This window comes from Homalodisca vitripennis, chromosome 2 (genome assembly GCF_021130785.1).
Source record: "Homalodisca vitripennis isolate AUS2020 chromosome 2, UT_GWSS_2.1, whole genome shotgun sequence".
Taxonomy (NCBI): Eukaryota; Metazoa; Arthropoda; class Insecta; order Hemiptera; family Cicadellidae; genus Homalodisca; species Homalodisca vitripennis.
The window spans coordinates 143,807,501-143,832,624 of record NC_060208.1 but is presented as its reverse complement, the minus strand read 5'-3'; the positions used below and the strand labels follow the sequence as shown (position 1 = coordinate 143,832,624).

Below are 25,124 nucleotides of genomic sequence, written 5' to 3'. Positions count from 1 at the left end.
AATGTACCATTGTTGTACATTTTGAAACTCCAATGAGTTGTTTATTTAAGTATTGGAGGATGTTTCATTAAATTTTGTGCGGATAGTACAATCTTAAGATTATACTTGGTTTATGTTCGTATCCATATGTACTCAACTTTTGAGTTAAGGCTTCACATTTGTATAATTTTTAAAACTCTTTATCGTAACACTTATTTTGGAACTGCAATGAAAACTTTATTGTATCTTCACTAGTTTCAAAGTCGTAGGCGGTTTAAAAAATATTGCCATTACTATTCACGAAACGTATATATATATATATATATATATATATATATATATATATATATATAAAGGTTGCAAAAATTATTCCGACACAATAGAAATGTTTTGTGCCTCATTTGCCACGAGTACTACAACCGCCTCACAATATATTAATAATTATGTAAATATGTGTTTTCTGTCATAAATATTCAAACAATTTTAACAAATAGGTATTAAATGTGTTGTTTATTGGAATATCTTGTGTTTTTACCATGACCTTTCTTGGTTTCTGGAGTTTATTTTCATCATAGAAATCAATTCCTGTGTTCTCATAGTTTTATTGTCATTATACTTTTTCTTTCTTCTGAACAATAATAAATAGTTCCATGCGTTTGTGAGTACTTTCAACTAGAAATATTCTCATATACGAGTAGTAAAAAAGTTTTACGACTCAATGGATACGACATGAAATGAATGGAAAATGTCTGACTGCCACATCGCACTTACCAATTAACTAATTAAGTACCCAATGCGTTATAGAGGGTGTATGAATTATCCTGTCTTCTTCACTACTAAGCTATCGTCGTAGATACATAAGCAACTTAAATTACTTTTCATACATTTGGATTAACTCCGGCTCCGATAACACCAGACCTTTGAAAAATAAACATCTTCCAATTAAACACCCGTAAGAGCTGATACCCTCTGAGACAACTAAATGAAGAATAATGAGCTGGACCAATCAGGTGATTCGAAAATAAATAACTGGCGGACAGCAGAGATTTATGATTGCTAGTAACCTTTCTCGCCACATCTAGAGAGAAGAAGGTCGGTCACCTTTAGGACAGCATCATCCTGGACGTCGGATCACGCTAGGAACACTTGTTCCAGTGAGACTTTTATGTAGTGATTTATTGTAACAAAAATAATTGGAATACGGTCATTTTTGGGTACAGTTTTTGTATCTTGGATGTATAAGAATAGTAGTACTTCATGCAACTTCACTGCTACAAATATCTCTAGAGCCTTAGACATAATCAACTAACGCAAGGACGGAACTATGTAAGTAATCTTACACAGCGAAGTCTAAATCCCTAAAGTTTAAAATCAAAGTAAAATTGTAATATCCCATGGATGTATTGATCATTGGAATAATTGATAGTTTATAGCCAATCTTAGCTAAAACTACTCATTAATCAATTATATACATTGTATTAAACCTATTAATACAACAATTAATCATTTACAATTCACCATATGATACGTTTTGTTTGTGACACATTTTACTCTTTTAAATTAAACAGCTAAAATCTGATGAATCCGACTTACGATGGGGATGGGAATGACGAAGCTGGCGATGGCCACTTGGGGCGTTGTGATGGTCTCCGAAACAAGGGGATACCTGATGGAATCATCATCGCAGAAGAACCCTCGTTGGTAAGGGTGGCCGAAAATCGCTGTCAGAAGTACCACCAAGCCCACTGCAACAGGATAAGTCGAGTCAAGATCATTGAAGAAAACACATTGTTATTACATAAAGCTTACAAACAATCTTGGCTTATCAAAGAACAAATGAATCTTTTAAAGTCAATCCGACGACTACCGACCATATTAATACAAGATTTTGAAAGACCGTGACATTTCTCATTTTTACGAGGCTATACATGTTAGTAAATGAATCAAGACTCCCAAATGCAATGAAACTTAAGTTTAAAATTTCGCAACACAAATTAGCTATTGGTCAAATGTACAATTATGCATTAATATATATACACAACACAAAAATTACAAGTGAAGCGTAACCATGAGAAACTAAACAAGTTTACTGGTTCTTGCAATTTATCCTAAACCGTCCCTGGTGCTAATCTATGCCAACCGATATCGACGAGACGAACCGGATCCGGAACTTCGGACTGATAAGATAACACGAGGTTCTTTTACAAACTGCATGAAGGCTACATTGATAAGAGAGAGCTTCATCCAAAAGTGTTCACGATAACACTTCTAAACGGAATAGTGCTTATCAGTAAACCATCTCAGACTACTAATGAAAGTAATACACTAATAATAAACAAAGAAGGTTAACTACCGTTAAATATTGTCTTTCAATTATATATAGTCCAAGAGCCGATTTACCCTATTTTTCGTAATGTCGATAAAGATGTTACAGAGTGTAACAAAGATAATTGACTACTTTTAATATGGTGGTTGATTTGTTGAATGTGCCTCACGCTATATAAATATGACCTGCCACAAATTGTATCATTATTTGGTATTTTAACACTTTGCTCCAAGTCGTTTCCAAGACTTCTTAGACTTTGCGATGTAGGCCCAGAATTTAAAAGTGAAAGATCATACATATCTCATGTAAATAGCTATATAAAGCTTAAAATGTATTTGAACATAACGGTTAAAATTCATTTACTACGTCAAATTATTCTTGAAATCAAAAGAATGTATCATTTTAAACAGAACTGCATGCAAGCATGAATTGTCAGCAATTATGTCAAGAGAGCATGTTATATTTACAACTAGTTCATTGATGTTAAATTAGTCTTTATCTTTTCAAACAATGTTCCAAATAATTAAAAAACATACACCTCACATACTCACCGCAGTTCTAAACTCGATTTAGTTAAAAATATTTTCATTGACCTTAGAAAGATAAAAAAAAAAACTTTATGACCTGAAGTTAATCACTACTGGGAACAGTACACAATACAATCTTTCTACACACAACGCAGATTCAAACAATAATGATTGTGACAACGAGACCTCAGTTATACTTGATCTAAACATGACTGTAATGTTCCACGACTAGGACGTGGCCATGAGTGGATTTCCTATTGTCAAGCCACGTAGTAGAGCAGGATAAGAAACCGCTATTGATTATGACGCGGTCGACGATAGGCATAAGGGCCGGTCGTTAGGTCCCGCGGTGCCGTCGCGCGCCTGACTAATGAACCCTGCCTACAATTTGTCGGTGAGTCAGTCAGCCATACTCCACTCCCTCACACGTACTCATTCATTCGCGGAAAACCTCACAAAATTATTAAAAGTTTATGCCACTTGTTTCTCATATTTCTGAGGTGTTAGTCCTTTTGACAAATTTTTTCTTGAAAAACCAGCCGTTAAAACTAAATTAGTATCGAAGCTTGGACCAAATGATTTACAGTGTTTTGCACTAACGTACTTGACGAGACAAAACATCAACGTTATTACATTTTATCTAACCCCAGCCCCTAATCTAGAAGCTGGGGTCAATGACTCAACCGAGGATATCAGCGTGAAAGCGGCCCGGGACAATGTAGACTGTAGTGGCCTTTCACCATTCACTAATTCTCAACAACCACAGATACTATATTTGAGTCAGTTTTAATCCCGTAAAGGCAACAGCTATTCTGTTTATTCATACAAAGGTGTTTAATCTGAATCACACCATAAAATATAGGAGAGGAGATGGAATGAACGAAATTAATACGAACCCGTCTATTGCATCCTTAATGAATCTTTATATGCGTCCATAGATACAAAACAAATATCGAAAGGACATGCCAATATAATATAAAACTACAAACTCTACAATGTAGTACTTAGATACACTATGAAATATATGACAAATATCAAAACACAATTTCCATAATTTTTTTTAAAGAATAAATTTTTATTTATAAGGATTGAAATAACACCTCTTAATATGATATTTATTAACACAATCAAACATATCCACTCGCAAATAAAAAAATAAACTATATTACCCGGAAAGATATGGTGATAAGTTTTCAAGGATTTCCAAAGGAAGATAAGATTGTTACGAACACTCATAACTATTAGTCATTTTCATGCGTCAAATTCAGTTTGGGAAATCCGATTTGAAAAGAGGTTCAACACACATAGATTGTTGTGTATTGAACTGTTTTTCTTGGTTGAATTTGTATTTCAGTTTAAAACATTTAGGTTTTTTAGACGGATAACGAAATTTCACTCAGTACAATCGGTATGGTATTAAATTAAAAAAAAAAAAAAAACAAAATAAGGGGTTACTTTGTTATTAAAGCATATGTTGTGTATATTTATCTTACTGTAATATTAGGTTTCTATACTCTCCCACCCCTAGAATCACGCGGACATAACGTAAAACAAAAAAGATGAACTTTAAATAAATTTTTACAAAACGTACAGAAATTGCTTTTTTGTCTTTGTGCTTGTTAATATGTATTTTATCGACTAAAAAAAGCAAACACTTTGCAAATCAGGCAAGAAATACGTGAATAAGTAAATGAATATCGATAGATAGAAAATCACATAATATACAATACTTACATTTAGGAAACGTAATTTCTTTGTAGTTATTTAACAATTTCTTTAATAAAACATTTGCTAGGTTTATAAACCGTATAATATCATAAAATGATCACTAAATGCGTATCGTTTCAATACTAGCCGTGATTCTGATTTATCTATATCCACTTCTACAAAGGACACCCTTCGCTTCAGGCGAACAGTTTCCGAAAAATATTTACGGATACAATTTCCTAGAATCCAATTAAGTACTATTTCCAGTCGAGGTTAGTTAAAAGCATTGTTTGATCAATATCTCGACTGTGTCTCTTTGTTTCCGGAAAAAGATGCAGTGGAGACTTAACAATAAAGCTTAAAGAATCCATGTAATTTGGAATACGTATTAAGTTCAGTTTAGAGAAGAGCGAGTTCATTGACTTCACAACATGAAGGTGAAAGTGTATTAAGAAGAATGTGAAATTCCCTTTCACCATTAACGATAATAGAACACCGCAAACTGCTCCGCCGCCTCAAACCATAACACTTGCCCTTGACTTACTTAACAAATATTTCACGTATTCTTTGACTGCCAGTGTAGTATATAGTAGTTCTTTATTACCCTGCGTAACTTCCATGTATGTGTATTTTTCATTGGTTCAAACCGTTTTGAGAATTAGCCAAGAATGCGGAAATCGGTGTAGCTTCTCAAAATGAAAAAATTGCGTATAGGCGGCATCATTAACATTTTTGTTCTTTCAATTAAAACATTAAAGTTGAAAGAATATTTCCAAGCTTTATTGCCATTAGTAGCCGAATGACAAACCCCCACATTTAATCTGAAGATAACGGGGCAGATTAATTTTAATGTCACGAGTAAAGTATAGCATATTAGGTATTTAGTACCATAAATATGTCATTCAAAGTGCAGTTTGTTTATTTACGACAGTTTTATCTCTCTCGGAATTACTGATTTTAATTTCTTGACTACTTTTAAATGTGCATTCAATGATCTCAATGTTGCCAATTACAGAACCTTTATTGGCAACTGCTGTAACCATTAAAGCATATTGAATAGAACTTTAGCAAACACATTTATTTTATTCGACTTAAATGTGCATTCCTCAGATTGATTTACAAGTTGGAAGATATGTTTATCTTTATAAAATGAATTTTGTGAAAACACCCAGGAAAATGTTACGCTGATACTACAGACTGGTAGTTTACCTTTCTTATGAGCACGTGTAAAGTTACAAAATACAAACAGAAAGACGTACATTTTAATTTTGTTACATAATAAACACCTTCTGTATTACTGCTAGACAGTAATTGTACAGTAGTTTAACACATTGACTGCGGTAAACGAATTACGGCGGCGTAACTGTTCATCTGTTTCAGTATAGCCCAGCAGTGAGGTGTTACACGTGTCACTACTATTATTGTGCACATGTGATAACATAAAGCAACGACGGGATAACAAAGACTGTGAGGTTGTGAGATATAAGCTACTGACCACTCTCGGGTAGAGCTGAATTATATCGGGAACTAAACCGCAGAAGGGCGACGGAACCACAACAATGCGGAGAAAATGCCAGTATCAATGGTACGAAACATTTATAATAGTAACACAGTAGCTGATATATGATATCATTCTGTTACGAGTGACCTTACTTTTTGCATAAATACATAACCCTTACATCTTATCACTAACTAAAGTTACTATAAATAAATAAATAGTGTAATCTACTATTAATAAAGATTATTGAATAAAAAAAGTTTGCACTCCGGAAAATTAACATTCATAATTTTATAAAAAGGTATACGTTTTTTATGCACAACGGTTCAACGGTTTTAAGAGGTAAATGTTAATACAATTTACACTTATCTCAATAGTAAAAATGTATCTTCTCAGTTTGTTATCATCCGATGATAACTAAATGAGCCACTAAACGTTTTGCATTTTTAAGCGCTAGTTTTCACGACTTTCAAGATCTGTTGTTTGTGTTAGAATATGTTTAAGATTTTTAAACGGCGTAGTTTTTGAAATAATAAAAATAATGTTTCTTAGTAGTATTTTATGTTTAGTAAATAAAAATGAATGCCAAACTTCACAACCTTCTCTTAAAAAATTAAAAGTTATACATTTAAAAAGGAAAACACAGACATATGGAGATTATACTATTAAGATCTTAGTTTTCTTTATAATGTTGTCCCCCTTGTTGAATACGTATATACATTTATATAACAGAATCTGAGATTAATTTATAAAGTGATAACATAACTATACAAACACAATGGAACGACACAATTGAGTATTTCACTAACGTTTTCTCAAAATGTTATTTTATTGCACAACTGACTTTGATTTGGAGCCACATAAATGTATTCAAGGGTGTTAAACCGTACAGCACAACCAGTGAGATGTGTGCACAGCAAAACAATTTCTGTAAAACGATGCAGGACAATGATATGATATGTAACACTAGTTATATGTGACTAAACCTCTTGTCGATCATCACGTTTTTGGTCATAGATACTATCGCTGGTAAAAATATTCAATTTTTACCATTAGTGTTCTACCTTAATATAATATAATGTCCTGTAAAAGTTTACACACGCAGAGTAATGTATATTTTCCGAGTACTTCCGAGTAAAGTATAACAGCCGATACTTCAGGCCTCCATGTTATATTACGAATGAATGAGTACTACTCTCTATTCTACCAGCCAAAGTCCACGGCAAACGTGCTCGATTCTCAGCAAGGATCTCGATAAAGCCTCCTATCAAAATGATGACTAAGTAATACAAAGTGGACTTGATAGCTCCGCTGTGGAAACTGTTCCAATACACGACAGCTATTTAACTAATAATACGGGTTTGTAAAGTTAGATGTTTGAATGCTGTTAATTAGTTTAATGGGCTTTGAGTTGTTTTCCAGAAATTAAAAGGGCAGAATAGGCCGTTCTTTTTTATTTTACCTACATAGTTTTGGCTTTCAACATTGACGTATCTAGCCCATTTTAGAATCTCAACTCTTCAATGTAGCTCTTATTTTTGGATGGCTAAAGGAAAATAAAACAAGAATATAAAGACTTTGTATAACTTGTGGGATGCTGTGTGACTGAGATTAATTGCTCAGAAAATAGCAAACTTGTTTTATGTTACACAACACTATCTTGTATAGATTCAAATATACCTACCTAGTCATGATTATACTGGTAACTATAACGAAGATCGACATGAGTGTTCAGTGAGATGAGTTATGTTTTTGTTGAGGGATTGTGGACCGTACAGGTCGTAGTTTTACGATCATCGAATTTAACAGATATTTATAAAAACGTTTTATGGATCAAATATAGCAATTTAACAAGTAAAAAAATGATGGAATTTGGGATGAAAAGGATTAACATTGGGTGTTTTGAAAATAATTGACGCAATAATTCCTGACATTTCGGCGAGATGACGTCAGCTATTCAACTGCTAACTTTTTCCGCTCAACATTTCCGGAGTGCTTACGAACAAAGGATTAAAAAGTTGGCACGCATGTCCTACGGAAAAAAATTTATAAAAATATAGTCCTTTGGTTAGAGTAAAGAAATGACCACCAAGTTCCCTACGCGTCTCATCACACAGAGATGAGCGTACATTAAAATTAGCAAATACTGACACGAAGTGGACCGTACAGGTCATAGCTTTACGATCATCGAATTGAACAGAAATTTATAAAAACGTTTTATGGATCAAATATAGAAATTTAACAAATCAAAAATTGATAGAATTTGGGATGAAAAGGATTGACATGGGTGTTTGGAAAATATGTGTTATAGTGTGCGATTCGCCAGTGTGTAAGGTTAGCGGAATAGTACACCAGATACACGATACCATAATAATGTAGTGGCCCTGACTCGGGAGCTACCGCTCTACTGTACGCAACGCCAGAGGTCTCACTCTCGCGAGGTGACGTCACGCTACGATGACGTCACCGTTCCGCTCTCACCGGTCGACGATTCGCCGTGGCCTGCAACAGCGGATGTCCTTCAGGCAAATTGGCTTACCTTGGTTTACTCATCGGTCTCGGAATAACCGGGTGATGCCGTCGAGGAAGCTCCTTTTCCTTTAAACACACTAGGAAGTTTGCAGAGGTATGCAATGCAAATAACGTGTAGTGTGACGTGTTTTGAAGTTTCGTTTGAAAGTTTAGAAAATCCGGGCATTCTGAATTTCCCGGAAAAGTTTGATTAGTTTTAACTTGAAAATTAGTTACGTAAGATAAAAACAATCTGGGAATCCCGTTAAAACAGCAATATTAAAGTAAAGCATAGCATCTGACAAAAACGTATTGTTTACCTGATTTAAATTATGTAATTAAAATGATGAGAAAATGTGTTCCAAATTAGAACAAGACTATAATTGTATAATGATCATAACACATCACTATGCTTACAAAAAGCACCAAAGAATGAAAATCACTCAGAAGACGGTTTGAAAATCAGAGTCGTATTTTCGAATACACCGCATTTAGACGAATTTTAGTTACAGCAAAGCAATAATATGAAACTGATACACAATTTAGGGTATAAACATAAAACTCTCTTGGCCTTTGTATCACGTAAAAGAGTGTATTTAAATAAGGGAATTACAGACAGAGAAAGTTATGGTTACAACTTAACGAAGTTGCTCTGGAAGCAGTTCCATATTTTAACCATACTTCCTTCATTCGTTGTAAAATCACAGTAGGATCTAGACAGTGTAACTTAGGTGAGACTATTAATAACACTCTGTATTTACAGATCGCGATCTCACCGAAAGCGATTGAAAATCCTAATTAGTTGAACAATGCTCCACGGATACACGATTATCTCAGGAATCCAAAGAACAAACATCCGTGACCTGAATAACTCTTCCCTGTATCGCGTGACGGAGCAGCTCTCCTCCTGTCAGCCAAGATGTTCTCTACTGTCAACTGGAGAGAGTGTAATCGGCTTACCCGGGGCAGATGTGGGCGGTCAATTATACGTTATTAGGTCTCCTTTAAGGACTACTAAATCAACCGGCTTCGTGGTGTAAAAAATAGGGGATTAAGGAGCTTCCCTGAACGTTGGGATTAATCGAAGGGATATTCTCCCATAGTGATCTACCACATCGGGTTTCTTTACAGACGGATTTAGTGAAAGCTACGAAGTTTACATAATTAAGAACATTTAATGATACATAATGCCTGTCACAGTGTCAATTATAAATTTCATGTTTCATAATGTGTTTTGGCTTGGTATCGAAAAACAACAGCTAGACGAAAATTTTCATAGAATAAAAACAAATATGTCTGCTGAAATTACGTTTTGTACATGGCTCTTAAAGTATATAAAACTCAAATAAAAATTAGTTAGAAACTTAAATAGTTACATGAATGGGAGACGCATATGGTTATGAAGCAGATGCCCGTAAATTTGTTTGAGCGTTCTCTTTTGGAGACTTTTTTCGTAAAGACGCGTCTAAACTCTAATTTTCTTCCTAAGGCTACACAGAAGACGACTGAAGGTAAACCGCATTTTTGTAACCCCAAGTTGGACAGGGAACGTAACGGCTGTGACGGCAAAATATTACGTACTTTATAACCGCGTCTATCAATGTGAGTCATTGGCGTTGTCCTTGGGTTTAGCCTACGGTTTACCGATAAGTCACTTGAGTCAGCTATGCACTTCCTCTCTGCTGACTGACTGACACCTCTGTGGAGTGGGCACACGCCTACTACTCGGTTGGACACGTAGTAAGCGTGCAATATATTGCAATATATATATGCTATTTTAATCTGTGAGGTTTTACCCTATAGATGATAACAGATAAATATTTATTAAAATCGTTCGGCACAAAGTTCCACCATAACAAATGGTTAAAAAATAAATGAAAACAAACCTTAATAATGGAAAGTGACTACGATTACATATATTATTTACTGAATCTACTTAGTGTTTTATCATATCATGCAACAATAGTACAAGACAATAATTATACCGATTATTATAAGAAAATAGGAAATAATCACGGTGCTCGCATATTTGCCCGTGAACGGCATAGTAAAGTTCGTCACACAAGTCTGTAGAAAACTGTATCTAGAATTTTCAGAAGTTAAGTTTAAATTATTAATTTAAATTATATATTTACAACTTAAGTACAAAATCCAAAGATTTTCGCTAAACAGCGGTTTGAATATAATAAAGTTGTACTATGTCAAATTTTAAACAATCTATTACCTATGCGTGGCTGAGTATAAGCGAAGTCACTCCCACAGATTAGTCTCGGTTGTCTGTTTGCTCATTACGAGCGATTCCATGGCATAACCCACAGAACCGGCTAAATATTTTGAGCTACCAACTGAGCCTGATTGATATAAAATAAAAATTTCTGCAGTCACATACACTCGTTGTTTTGGTGCATACGCATACGACACAACAAGAATTTGCGCAATAATAAGCTGTCGTATAAACTAAGAAACGTAAAATAAAGAACGAAAAATAAAATTGCAGCAATTGAAACTGCATCAAGGACAAGTCCTTGGGATTGGAATAATTTACGAATTCAAAGGAATAATTTCCGACAGGAATCGTTGCATATACAATCGCTGAGAGACTGAATCGATAAGGTCTTGGTGCAGTGCGTGATATGTACTTTCATCAGATATGGCAGAACTATTTGCCCGACTATTACACCGCACTTATACACAACACATAATAATAAAGAGTTCTTCGTGCACAGTTCAACATGCTTTACGTAAGGTAGATTATAGCAAGTTGTACTGTTGCATTTACAATCAATTACATGCTGAGGGGTAAGATCCCGGTGCAACGCGTGTTGTGCACTTCTATCAGATATGGCAGAATTGTTTGCCTGACTATTACGCCGCACTTATACTCAACACATAATAATAAAGAGTTTTTCGTGCACAGTTCAACATGATTTACGTAAGGTAGGCTGTAGTACAGAACGCGTGTTGTGCACTTCTATCAGATATGGCAGAATTGTTTGCCTGACTATTACGCCGCACTTATACTCAACACATAATAATAAAGAGTTTTTCGTGCACAGTTCAACATGATTTACGTAAGGTAGGCTGTAGTACAGAACGCGTGTTGTGCACTTCTATCAGATATGGCAGAATTGTTTGCCTGACTATTACGCCGCACTTATACTCAACACATAATAATAAAGAGTTTTTTCGTGCACAGTTCAACACGCTTTACGTAAGGTAGATTATAGCAAGTTGTACTGTTGCATTTACAATCAATGACATGTTGAGCGGTAAGATCCTTGTGCAACGCGTGTTGTGCACTTCTATCAGATATGGCAGAACTGTTTGCCTGACTATTACACAGCACTTTCACATAGCATATGGTAATACAGAAAGTTTTTCTGCACTGTTATTTAGCATATCTAAGGTTGTGCTGCTAAAAGCTTAATTATTAAATCAGTGTCCTATCTATGAGTTTGTATAATATTACGTTTTATACAAATATTTATCAATGTCTATGAGAAACAATTGATCGATTAATTATTACATGCATATTGGTGACTTTTGGAGGCATCATTAGAATATTAAGGGTTAACTATGAATAAATTTGAATTACACGTACGATATCAAATATTTTATAACGATAACGAACTTGGAAAATTGTGTAACGTTTCACACATTACAACTATATTAGTCCACTTTTGTCAATTTTTCTGGCCTGAGGAGTCTCACCCCTTCGTGATTACTGAAGCTGCATTACTAGTTGCCGTGGTAGTATCGTTCCTTTCTGACGGCTTTTTAAACTATTTTTTAGTACTTGAGTTAAAACTTAAGATGATGGAACCTAATAATTGATGATGTTGCAAGACTAATTAGAAATCTCTTTCCATAAGCAAAGAAATTAGAAGGGTTTCTCAAGATACCGTTTTATTATAAAAGTTCATGGTGATGCTGAAAAAATTATCTGACACTCTGGCACTATAAAGCTTAACTCATAAATTACCATTGAAGGGATTACAAAAAAAGCTAAAATGTAAGTTTTGGGTAATTTGAATAAGAGTTCTGATACTTCTCGCCGCTGTGATACTTTGTATTTAATTAAATAATAAAACAGGCACAGGTACATTAAGTAACCACATTATTAAGTTGCCAAAGATTTCCACGCACTCGCCATTCCTGATTTGGTGACATCGACGTTAGATAATCCGACTCACCAAGATTTACCAAAAATATCATAAAACATAAAGAAGAGAATCATTTGCAAAACGAAAATAGAAGAGACGGTACTACCCTTAAAGCTACTAAAATGAGTTTTGAATAGTGGCGGATTTCCTTTAAAAAATCCATGGTTTTAGGCAAAATCTGCCATAATGCGTTTTATCACTAAAATAGATGATCCACAGATATGTTTAAACACTGAAATAGTCTGCCAGTGGTAAAGATCCCACAAGTGTACAAAATACAGCATCTACAGAACACAGGTATTCGTATAATGGCGAATAATGAAAACTCTACACTATTAAATAAATAAATAAATAAGGACTTTATTTTAGAGCGGTTTTCAACAATAATTGCTGGTTTACAAAACGACTCATGTCTTATTATAGTTCTTAAAAAATTAAAAGCTTATTTTATAGTTATTAATAAATAAAACATAATATTAGACATACAGTTATATATGGCTATATCACCTTGTATTGCACATTAAATACTTGTATATATTTTCTTTGTATGTCGTTTCAGATACACCCTGGCCTGTTACGCTGGAGGACAGTTCATTATATAATTTGGGAGCAAAGTACGCAAATCGCTTTCTTTCAAATTCACGGCGAACGCGAGGCATCTCCAACACTTGATCCTGTCTAGTACTGCGAGATCGGACTTGAGACCTGCTTTTTAGTTTTTCTCTCAGATATCCCGGCCTGCCAGTGGTCAGGATTCTGTAAACCAGGCATGAGGAGCGCAGGGTACAAGTATCAGCTACAGTCAACAAACCCAGCGATCGTCGAGCCTCCGAAACATGGTCAAACCTTCTTAAAGAACATACATACCTTACACACATATTTTGGACCCTCTGTAATTTTTCTAAATCTCCTTTAGACACAATGTTGCCATAGACAGGGAGGCAATAATCGATCACAGAGAGCACAAGAGCCCGGACAAGGCGAAGCCTGGTCTCTCTAGGAAACATGTGCCTATGCTTGTATAGCATTCTCAGTCGACCAAGTGTTCGCCGACAAACAGCACTTACATGACCAGATAGTGTGAGGCCACTATCAAGCATGAGGCCCAAGAGCTTTGAGGATTCACACTCCTTCAGTCTGACACTGCCAAGCAACACCTCACCCACTGTCTCCGAACCCACATTGGAAGGAATCGACAACACACTAAACTTTTCCTTGTTCAGTTTAATCCCATGCCTCTCAGACCAATCATGGACAATGCTTAAATCAGCATTCAAAATGGAAACTGCTGAGTCAGCTCTTCCGGCTTCATATGAAACACACAGTTGAGCATCATCGGCGTATGAATACAAGCGACTATGTTGCAAGTCTGAACCCATAGTGGCGGAAAACAGGGTGAATAGAATGGGCCCAAGGAAACTTCCCTGTGGAACACCAGCAACTCTACTTAAAGATGAGGAGAAATCCATCCCAATTTTAACCTTTTGTCTCCTATTCACCAAATAGGAATCAAACGAAGAAACCACCTCTGGTCGAAAACCATAAAAATGCATGACAGCCAACAACATCCGGTGGTCTATTGAGTCGAATGCATGTGAAAAGTCCAGCATTGCAAGAAGAGATGCTTTCTTATCCGCCCTTGCGTGAAGCAACTCGTCACAAACGAGCAAAAGCGCAGTTGCAGTACTATGGTCCTTCCTGAACCCAGACTGTAAGGCTGGAAGGATATTCTCCGACTCCAGAAATTGTACCATTTGTGAAACAACCAGCTTCTCCATTATCTTCGACAGGGCATTATATTACACCTATTGAGGAAAATTACTAAAACTAATGCTTGCTAATTACTAATTAAAATTGTAATATTTGATAGAACCACTGTGTTTAGTACGACATTTTGTTATGATGTTCAGATCGGAAATATATTCTGCTGCTGTGAAATAATAATGGGTAAATAATTTCTCTAATGTTTGAAGTAGTAAATCCGATATGTGTATTCTCTTATTCAATAAATCAATGTTCTATAATGTACAGTTTCGCTGTTTTAGACCATCCAGTACACTCTTATTGCCAAAGTAGACACAGACAAAATTGCGTAATGACCGAATTGTGTAAGGAGGATACTTCGTGAAATACTATTTTAAACTGTAAATGTGGTTTTGTGTGTTTCATAATAAGACACAATATACATAAGAACAACTATGTTACGTGTCACGTACACTCGAGCATATTGTTGTGTGACTGTAGGTGGACTGAACGGCCTTGCCACGTCATCATGGGCCACTCTGCCACACTTTCCTCATCACACAAATCACAAACAACACAACAGGGGATTCCTGTACATCCCAAATGTAAAACGGACCTAGTAAAGAAGAAAATTGTTTCAGCTTATGCCTCAATAAATATGAAGAGCTAGGGGGTTTTACTTAGTAGTTCACAAGGGCTAAAGCCATCTATGAAGGCTTGTATTAAAGACGTAAATCGTAATTCAGGGATTAAACACAATAAAGTTTATAGAGAAAAGTACATGTGATAAATTCAAAGTCAAACTTTAGTTTATAATACTTATGTGTAACTATAAGAGTTTGTGGTGATAAATGGGATAAATCCAGAGAGTTGCCTTGTTACTTTTCTTTAAAATTAGCGAAATTGAAATAAAGAAATTCAGCATTACTCAGAAATAAGATGGTGATATTAAAAAATAACATTAAAGAACATTATTGAATAATGTAATTATGTTCACTCACAGCCGTATTTTTCATAACAGTCCCAAATTTAACAGAACTGGAATTATAAAGTGTTATTCCTATGGATACAAAACTCGTCAATTTAAGGATATTGCAACAAATTATTCTACTTTGACACATAGAAAAATCAAATCGTTTCCTTGAACCCATGTCGAATATCAAGTTATTTCCTCTGACAAATGATGAAATCAAGTTATTCCCCTAAAAGATTAATTCCTTCATGACCAATACGTCCAAAGTAATCAGGCTATAATTCACAACGTTAGCCACTATTTAAGTTCATTTTTCATCATTATAATGCACCGTTAAACTAAAAAAAAACAAAAAAACAGTGAGTTATTGGTTGTAATAACCCGGATCTGAATACAATTCATAAGAATACAATTTCAAGAAGCCAGATTTACATTTTAGTAAGTTGGATATACGTGCACTGAAGTTATTTTATAGCTTGGACTGTAACGTAAGGTAATTAAATTAAAGCTGTATAGCAGAAACGATTAGTTGGTTTAACGCGTCTGTTGAAATATATATGTTAGATGGAACATATGAAGTAATCTCAGAATGTGTAACATTTACAACACAAGATAGCAAAACCATAAAATAGTTATCAGTGGTATTTTTACCTAAATATTGTGTGTTCAATGATCATACACTATGAACTCTGATATGTTCCACGGCTGTGGAAATTTGGGTTGGTGTGATTGATTTTTATGATACAGGAACGAAACAGTAAACTTTTAAGTGTAACACTTCAGGGTAGGATGCGCTATTTTGTACTGTTGTACAAGAATTCCCAACGGATTATGCACATTGATTCAGAATATAACAACCTCGGATAGTATATTTAATCTACAGCTGATTTAAATTGGATATAACCCTGGATATAATAATTCGATATTATAAAAAAAAAAAAAAAAAAACTTAGTTTACGGTATTTCTACGCAGCATAGACAAATGGTTCTATATACAGTAATGGGTTTGAAAGTTTGTACCAAAAGAGTTCAATTCTGGTTTAAAGTGGACGGTGGTAATTTTGGTCAAAGACTGTGCAGAGCTGTTTTTGCATAGGAGTGTATTGGAGTATTCAACATTGGTCGGTTTGATATCTCAAAACCAACCAGGGCCCCAGTAAGTTGGATTGAGTTAGATTTGAGTTAAACAAAAACACTGTAAAAATAAACATAGCAGCAATCAACAAAAACTTTAAGTATACACAGTTTTATTGTACAAATATATAATTAAAACATTAAAACTTACCAAGATTCAATCGCGAAACAATAATTACGTCAATGACATTAATAATGTTAAGAGAGAAACTGTCTCTTGACACATCTAGTGGTAATTAGTTAAAAGAATAATCAAAGAAGTGTATCTGATCGTTAAACGTAACGACGGACCCATCACAAAGAGGAATGGCCCAAGTTTCGGACAGCTGAGTTAAGCACGCGAGGTCACCAAGCGAACTCTCAAGGTGAGGCATTCGGAAGAAAAACACCACAGAGGCAGAAACTCTCCACATTCGCGTTTATTTATATAATGCACTTTTAACGAAACTATATTTCAGAAAGCCGTTTCACACGGTTTCGTGAACAGTTTCCTGTTTCATGTAATGGATATGTTTTTTTTTATACAAAAACCAGACTCAGAGGTTAAACTTTTGTATCGTTAAATAGGCTTAGTTCAGAAGACCGACACGCTCAATAATTTCTTCGGTTAACAACTATCACCAAAATGTAGTTAGTTTTTACTCTTTTTGATTCTTAGCATTAACGATATATATAACACAACGGACCATGCAAAACAAATGGTAAAGTGATACTATTTTAATTGTTTTATTTGTATTGAAACATTAAGAAGATCTATTAATTAACGATATTTTAACCTAACCTCAATATACGCATTCCATATGTTCCTGTTGCTAATGCATGTTTTTATATTAACCAACATTAAAACATTTATCCAGAAGACTGTCTTTGCACTGCAAGTTTACCTGGAGCACATCTCAATTCAAAAATTACACATGACAACACTGACTGACCTTGATTTGGGGTATTTTATCTTACTGATAAACGAGTAACGTAATCGATATTGATTTATCGTTAAAGTGGCAACGCCTCGCCGTAAGTTGCCGCATTGTCACCAGCAAGAAGTCAATATCACGTGACCTAGAACAGTCTACGTGCGTGCTGGTGGGGATGATTTACATTGCCAATACAACAGAGGAGGTCTAGACAAGACTCCAGCGGTGTCCAGCTCCAGTCCGCGGTGCAGAATGAGCGCAACGCCCCCGTCTGCAGTCTGGAGGACAAGTAGGAGAATAAAAACAGTTTTATCCCTCACTCCCTGGATGAACCCATGTGTCAGAGGCGACAGCTGGAGCTCGTTACTGCCGTGGGGTCAGCTGATAGCATCTTCTTTCTCTCTCTAACTCGCTCTAGAGAGTCGGGTCACCAGGCACACACAGTCTCTCTAGACTCGCCAGGACCTTCTGTAATTGTGAGACGGTCACGTGTCTCCAGCCCGTTTCTGATTTACGTTAATTAACCTCCTGTCAGCTGCTCCGGCGCGGCCTTCATGATCTCCCTAATTGTGTAATCGTTGGGACTGACTCGCTCCGGGTTCAGATATGAGTTGTCATTTGTGTACATGGATTTCTTGCCACGTACACAAGTTGTCTTTATCTTACATTCACATAAGTTTACCAATATATATTTGCTCTCCATAGAATGAAATGACAATTTCTCTTAATTTTTATACAGTAAACATAAAAAATAAAGAGAACGAAAACCAACCACTACACTTATTTGTAGTTTACTTTGAACTCAATTTAAATGATACGATATAACACAATAGCTTTCGTCATCCACACCTTCATATAGTGAAATAACGCTATATTACATTACAAAATAAGACTATTTATTTGATATGTTAAATAAATGCGATGGTTGTTAAATACATCTTTAAATTCTTCGACCTAGTACAGACGAGCAACATTTTCTGGATTGTAATTTTGGATTTTTCTAATTAACCGAAGGTATAGAAATTAGGTGTAAGTAAATTTAATTATACAACAAAATACCAATAAAAACAGCTGCCAAATGACCCTAGTATCAATAAATCGCGTTCTCTACTTACGTTCTACCACGAGTAACACAACATGCTCAATGCTAGTTCGTATGGTTTTGTAAAAGAATGATAAACTGAAATTTCACATACACCACAATATTAATGATCTGGAAAATTAAAGTAATCAACTCGGAAAATATTGTAACTGGTGTTACGTATTTGACTGCCTGGAGCACATTCTCGTATTAGAAAAACTACAAAGCATGGACGTCAGTGATTCTACCTACAGACATTTTCCCAGATTTATCGGGCAAAACGTATAAGTGGTGAAAATTATACATAATAGTGATAAAGAAATTACAAAATACAAGATCCAAACCCTTACCTAGATGTAGAGGTGTTCATGCCTCAGTGATCAGTCTTTTGCTCTGTTATGTTTATTTTACTCACTACATCTGTTGATGACGTGCTACATCATCTAAATCCCCACTATTCTACTTTAATGTCAGCAGGGAACGTTTACTGAGTATTACTGAGTAGCTATGATAGAAAGAAAATAAGTATGTCGCATCTAGATGACATATTCTACTAAATTCAGTCTGAATTGCTATTAAAACTTGATCCAGTTCATGTAATGTTAGACTTGACATTACAATTAAATCTCAAATAACCAATGAAGACGTACCCGATTAACTATTATTTGAAAAAAACGAGAAAACGATACCTCAAAAGAAACAACAATGACAGGCTGTAACCACAAATTAAAGTCACCCTCTGCGAGTTATTTTACCAGGGCCGCCCACTTTTACAACTCCTCCGGCCCACAGGAGGGAGGATGAGCTCACCACAAATACTCCTATAAGCAGCTTTACACTCGTATAGGACTGCGGTAATTAGCAGTAATTGGTAATGTAAGAATACGGGTAATTTCACCATGGCTCTCAAGTGTTATTATCTCTTTCCCCCATCATGGAAGCTACTAATTAGAGTACTGGTATTTCTAGAACGTTCTGTCTGACCACACATGTGAATAAGATTATTTACCATATTTTACAGTGTATTTAAACTATATTTTTTACCAGTAAATATATCTTGTTTTATACCTACTACCATCAGCCCTCCGAGTGCTGCAAATGTAACACACAATTGCCACACAACTTAGAGTGGTTGCTTTGTGTCACAACGGTGTATCGTCACGCTGGTTGAGGCGTTATCTGAATCTGGATGGACTGTCACAAGAGTTGTCCGAAACTAAGGAGAAACGCCATAAGTATATGATAAGATCTCTCCCTAAAATTCCGATCTTAGTGTAACTGGTTCTGACTAGAGCTGCATAGAGGAGTTCACAACCCATGAAATTGTAGGGATGACCAGGTTCCTTCAGTACAATATGTTTCTCAAAGTACAGAGTTGAGGATAAAAACCACATTTTTCCGTTGTGGAATTTGTGTAAACTCAAAAATATTGCAACGTCTATACTTGATACACTTGGTCCTCATCTCCCGGCTGTTGCAGAAATGACGATCAGGATTTTCTGAGGTAGCTCAAGGATTGGTTGAGCTCAAAACCACCAAAAATAAAAGAGATGTGTGGACCCCGACATCCCAACAAACTGTTACAGGTTTATTAGATGTATGAATTAAAAGGAGTTACTATAGTTCATAATAGCGTTCTCCAAGCACGTTATTTTTTACATCCTTCACATTTTTATGCTGCATTCAATACAACACAACACTCTGCGTCATAGTTGAACAATTATACTTCCTACGTCGATTACTTAAAATCTTATGTAGACCACTATTAAAGGTTGTATTGCCGAATATCAATCTTCTCTTGGTGAAAGATTATTTTCCGATACTTTCCGATCAACCCAAATATGTTAAGAAAGTGATGGATAGACAAAATTGGCAATAAACAGTCTAGTATGTATACATGTCTGAGCTATGACATCACTTCGCGATCTACAAAAATGTTTGCAACTAAAACAACACTAATATTGCTGATGGCAAAGCATAATGTATAAAACTGCAACATCTTATTTACAGGACTGGAATGAACTGCTGAACCATCATGTCAGACATTGCTGATTTACCAAACATCCACCAACCATGTTACTATGCAACATTACAATCTGTATTGTAGCTACTGGATTCTAATTCACCATCATTGCTTTCCAGACACGCATTAAAGTAAATCAATAGTATAAAGAACATTTAAATAATTTTACTTTATTGGATGTTCAAATAATGTATAGCCAATACAAATAGAGACGTAATTTTACGAAACTTTACTTTATTCCTAAAATGTCTCTTACTTTGGTTCTGAGTCTTTCTTTTAGAAAGTACCGAGCGTTATCAAAGCAGTTATTAATTTAAAATATCGTGTCGTGTCAGATCATTAAATTGCAGATCTCTCGTTTCTCCCGCGAGTGGTACACGACAAGACTGCATCGATTAAAGATAATCATCAATTATTATTATGAGAAACTCCTTTAGTATGACAAAACTCGAATACGGACCAAGCTTATAAAAGTTGATGCCAATCCCTACTTATGAGATATATTTAGTTATTTATATTTTAAATACCTTGGAAATGTAGAAACTTTTGATTCTGATTTAATTGACAATAACTGAAAATCTTTATAAGACCATATAAGTATATTTTGTCAATGCTGTATTTAGTATATAGTGAAAAAAACTTAGTACAAACATATACACTATAAAATACTTGATAAATATAACCGGCTTTACGAATTTCGCTCAGTTGGTATGTTTTAAATTTGTTCTTAATTCTGAAGGTTTCCGACGGAAACCTGTAACGGAATATGTCAGATTATAAACCATTTGAAATTAATTCAAGAAACAAAGGCTGGTGAGTAAATATAATTTGCGAAATACTGTTGAAATCAAACAATTTGAAGAGTTGATAGCTAGAAAATTCTGAATGAAAATAACCATATGTCGAGTTGTGTTTGTGAACACCACAGTTCCTCTAACTGAGTTTTGGACATTCAACAAAGAATACCTTTTACGAGATGAATACTTGGGCGTAGGCTTAACACCTACATTGAGAACAATCAGCACTTTAGACGATACATCGTCAGACGAGTAGCTGAATGGCAGAGTTAGCGAGGCAAAAGAAGTGAAAAGACTTGCTTTGTTTGTCCAAGACCTCAGATCGATTGCTGAGAGACCTTCAGACAAAAGAAATCAAACTCTCATTCAGCCTTGAGGGCACTCAACTAATGAGTCCCACTGTCCAGTTCTCACAGACATTCCTTCTCGCTTCTTCTTCGACAGCTTAGGACTGCTTTCCACTTCTCTTTACTCCACTCAAACTGTTGGAGGCTTGAAATATTTTTGCGAGTAAAAAGAAAATAGATAGATTTTATAGCGCCAAGAATAACAAAAGGTGGACGAAAGGAATGCGTTTTTTGTAGATCAAGGGGAGGGTTCGAATCTTGTGCTCGACACCGGATGAATAACAACCATCCCCCTTAAACTCCAATTTTGGACGTGGACTAGACTAAAAGATCTGAAAACGGTCCTACCATTGTACTTTAGTATAAACGATCATTAAATTTGAGCATTCTTGCTTTCAACAGTTACAACAAATAGTTTTAAAACTATGGATTTTCATCCTGGAAATAATCTGAGAAAACACTTAATAATCTGAGATTTTTAGCGCAGTTATCATCACAATGTTTACTTATTAGCCTTCTGCAATGGAAAAGAGAACTAGAAATTAAATTGAGTCATATAATTCAATAAAAAGACCAACCGTAATTGCCAAAATATTAAAATCTTCTTCTCCTTTTCAATCATAATAAAACCAATCTTGTCAGCAAAGAAGTTGAAATAGAATGAGAGCTATTACAATCTAATTAATTTCCTGAGAAGCGTACGATGGTGTATTTGTGAAAGTGTGAAAGGAAGAGTGAAGAGGAGGCATCTCCAGGTAGAAAATAGTTTCACGCCATTAGCCTTAATAGTTGTGATGAATGAGTTGAGATAAAAATGAGATTATAAAGAATACTAGGAAAAAACTACCTCAATATAGCTACAATATATATGTATTTAGTTTATTTACAAGACATTAATATATATTATATATATATAATTATATATATATATATATATATATATATATAATATTATATGAAGATTATATATACCAGGGGTGATTCATGAGACGTTCTCCTCCCCACTTTCTAACAGCACATTGTACAAGGTAGTAAAAAATAATGAAAAAATGTTATATATAACCATAAGGTCCTAAAACGCTTTTGTTAGCGAAGTTACAAGCTAGCGAAAGATTTCGGTGTCCACAATTCCTGGGTAAGAAAAGTAAAAATAAAGCCTACTGAAACTTTTGGAAAGGTTAATTAAAGTAAGAAAATAAATACGTGGATTACCTTATGAATTTTTTTACCTGATAAAGCTAATAAAATAGGTTTCAGAACTGTTATCAGTAGTAGTTTTTTGGAGGGATTTCACAGGGTTAAAATGCAAAAAATTGGGGCACGAAAACAATGTTTTTATTTAATTATGATGTACAATAACTTTGTTAGAATTGGGTAATAAATACATAAAAATCAACAAACATTAACTGAAGAGAATTTAAATTCTGAGAAAATTGATATAATCAAGAGTCCTAAAATAAAACAGAAATAAGTACCAAAAAATCGATTTTATTCAGTTATAATACACCTCAGCTGTAAAGAAATGCCGTGTACGGTAGTTATTTAGTTTAAAATAAAACCAAAAACAAAATGTTTGTGTTCCTTAATGATGAATACAATTGAGAAAAACAAGATTAACTTGTTAAATAAAATTTGGTTTGTTAAATAAAAATAACATGTTTTTATTACGTCTTGTAATTTTTTTTTTATAAAAATTTACATCAAATGTTCGAAAAATAAATGAAGCAAAACATGTTTCCCATTATTGCTTTACTAATCAATCGAAATGACAGTTTTTTTTTGTTTTATTAATTTCTAAGTTGGTAACGCAAGCGAATAACAGTCTGATCAAAAATAGTATTCTGTAACTGTTCGTAGAAGCTGATGTGTATTAGTGGGTATTTGCAAAGCTAACAGCAGGAGATCGGTGTTCTGTGAATCGTGTTTATTACATGAAAAATTTTCTGTGAGTTTATAATTCGATTGTGATTTATTCAGCGAAAAAATGCCTTACTATATATTTACATCAGAGGAAATAACGCTGAAATATGGAGTTTTTATTTTGGGTTACCCTGTAATGGTAATGCTAGAGCAGGCTGTAAGAAGAATATGAACCCCTACGTTTACCCTAATCAGGAGAAAGATTTCCAGATACCAAACACAATTTCAGGAACTTATTCGTACACTTCATCGGAATAAACAGGATCACTAACAAGTACTCTAGAACACCAATTATAGGAACGAGCCTGTCCAACTTGATGATGATATTGTTATTAATGCTGTTTCATTTCGAAAGTAGCAGGTGTAAGTACACGACGTAATTTCTCGGCGGATAGGATTTTTCGCAGTCAAAAAACGGATGTGGAGGTCACTTAATCGAAACCAAATTTTATCCGATTTTCGAACCAAAAGGATCAACATCTACAGCTAGGGATGGTCCGCTTCGCTAGAGTTTCGCATCAACTGATGTGGAAAGGGGTCAAACTCTACAAGCGAATTTTTGTTACGAAAGGCACAATTTTACGATCCGGTATGGTGTCAAATAAACTTGCAAAGAGGTTCAACATCTCACAGCTAGGGAAAATCCATCGAAGGTCTGGAACAGAACTTTCGCTTGGAGTTCTTAGCATCAATATCTAGTGTGGCCTTTGCACAATCGGCTGATGGACCTTTTCATATTAATAATCAAACTCTATCAAGCGTATTCCTTCGTTTACGGATGAGTGCACAGCTTCACTCGGGATGGATGTCCTTATACATCTTGCCAAAATGAACTCTTCCAGCATGACGGCAGAAGTAAAATCCCCAATTTTCACGTGGACACAGAACTTTATAACACTGCTTTTTAGCATCAATATCATAGTTGTGGCCTTTTGGACACAATCGGTCGTGATGTACCTTTCACCTATTGCCACCTGGATCACCTAAATGCTGAGTTCTCCATTGTATTAATTGCATTTGAAAACCATTGTATCACAAGACAGAAGAGAATTGCACGCACTGAATTAGAGATGGATTCGGCTTTACATCTCAGGAAGGTCCTGAAAAATTTGTACGCTTCAAAAGCCAAGACTGCAAAATGTATTGATAATGATGGCCCTCCCGAACATCTATTATAAAAAGGTGCGTAACGGTTGCCAACCTTGATTAAATTCTTGCATAAAACGAGTAATGCATTATTACTGAATAAAAATCCTCAATTTTTTGGGTACTTATATCTGTTTTATTGGTTCGTGGAGGGCCTCACCTTTTGGGCCACCAAGATCACCAATCATTCTCTACAATTAATGTTTGTTGATTTTATTGCATCTGGGGATGGAAGAAAGTTACATTGTATACAGACAAAAGAGACACTTCTCCTCGTGATGAATTTAACCCCTGAATGCCTCAAAAACTACTACAGGGACAGTTCCTGAAACCTA

At 35.0% G+C, this 25,124-nt stretch overlaps 1 protein-coding gene across 3 annotated transcripts in view; it reads right to left on the bottom strand.

Annotated features, from left to right (window-relative positions):
* The window catches only part of LOC124354830 (putative phosphatidate phosphatase), an 84,424-nt gene that overhangs the window by 23,852 nt on the left and 35,448 nt on the right, over positions 1-25,124 (bottom strand). For all 3 annotated transcript variants that reach the window (XM_046805577.1, XM_046805578.1, XM_046805579.1), the window contains one exon: positions 1,573-1,724. In XM_046805577.1, coding sequence (XP_046661533.1) covers positions 1,573-1,724 — 152 coding nt within the window. The remainder of the gene's footprint in view (positions 1-1,572; positions 1,725-25,124) is intronic.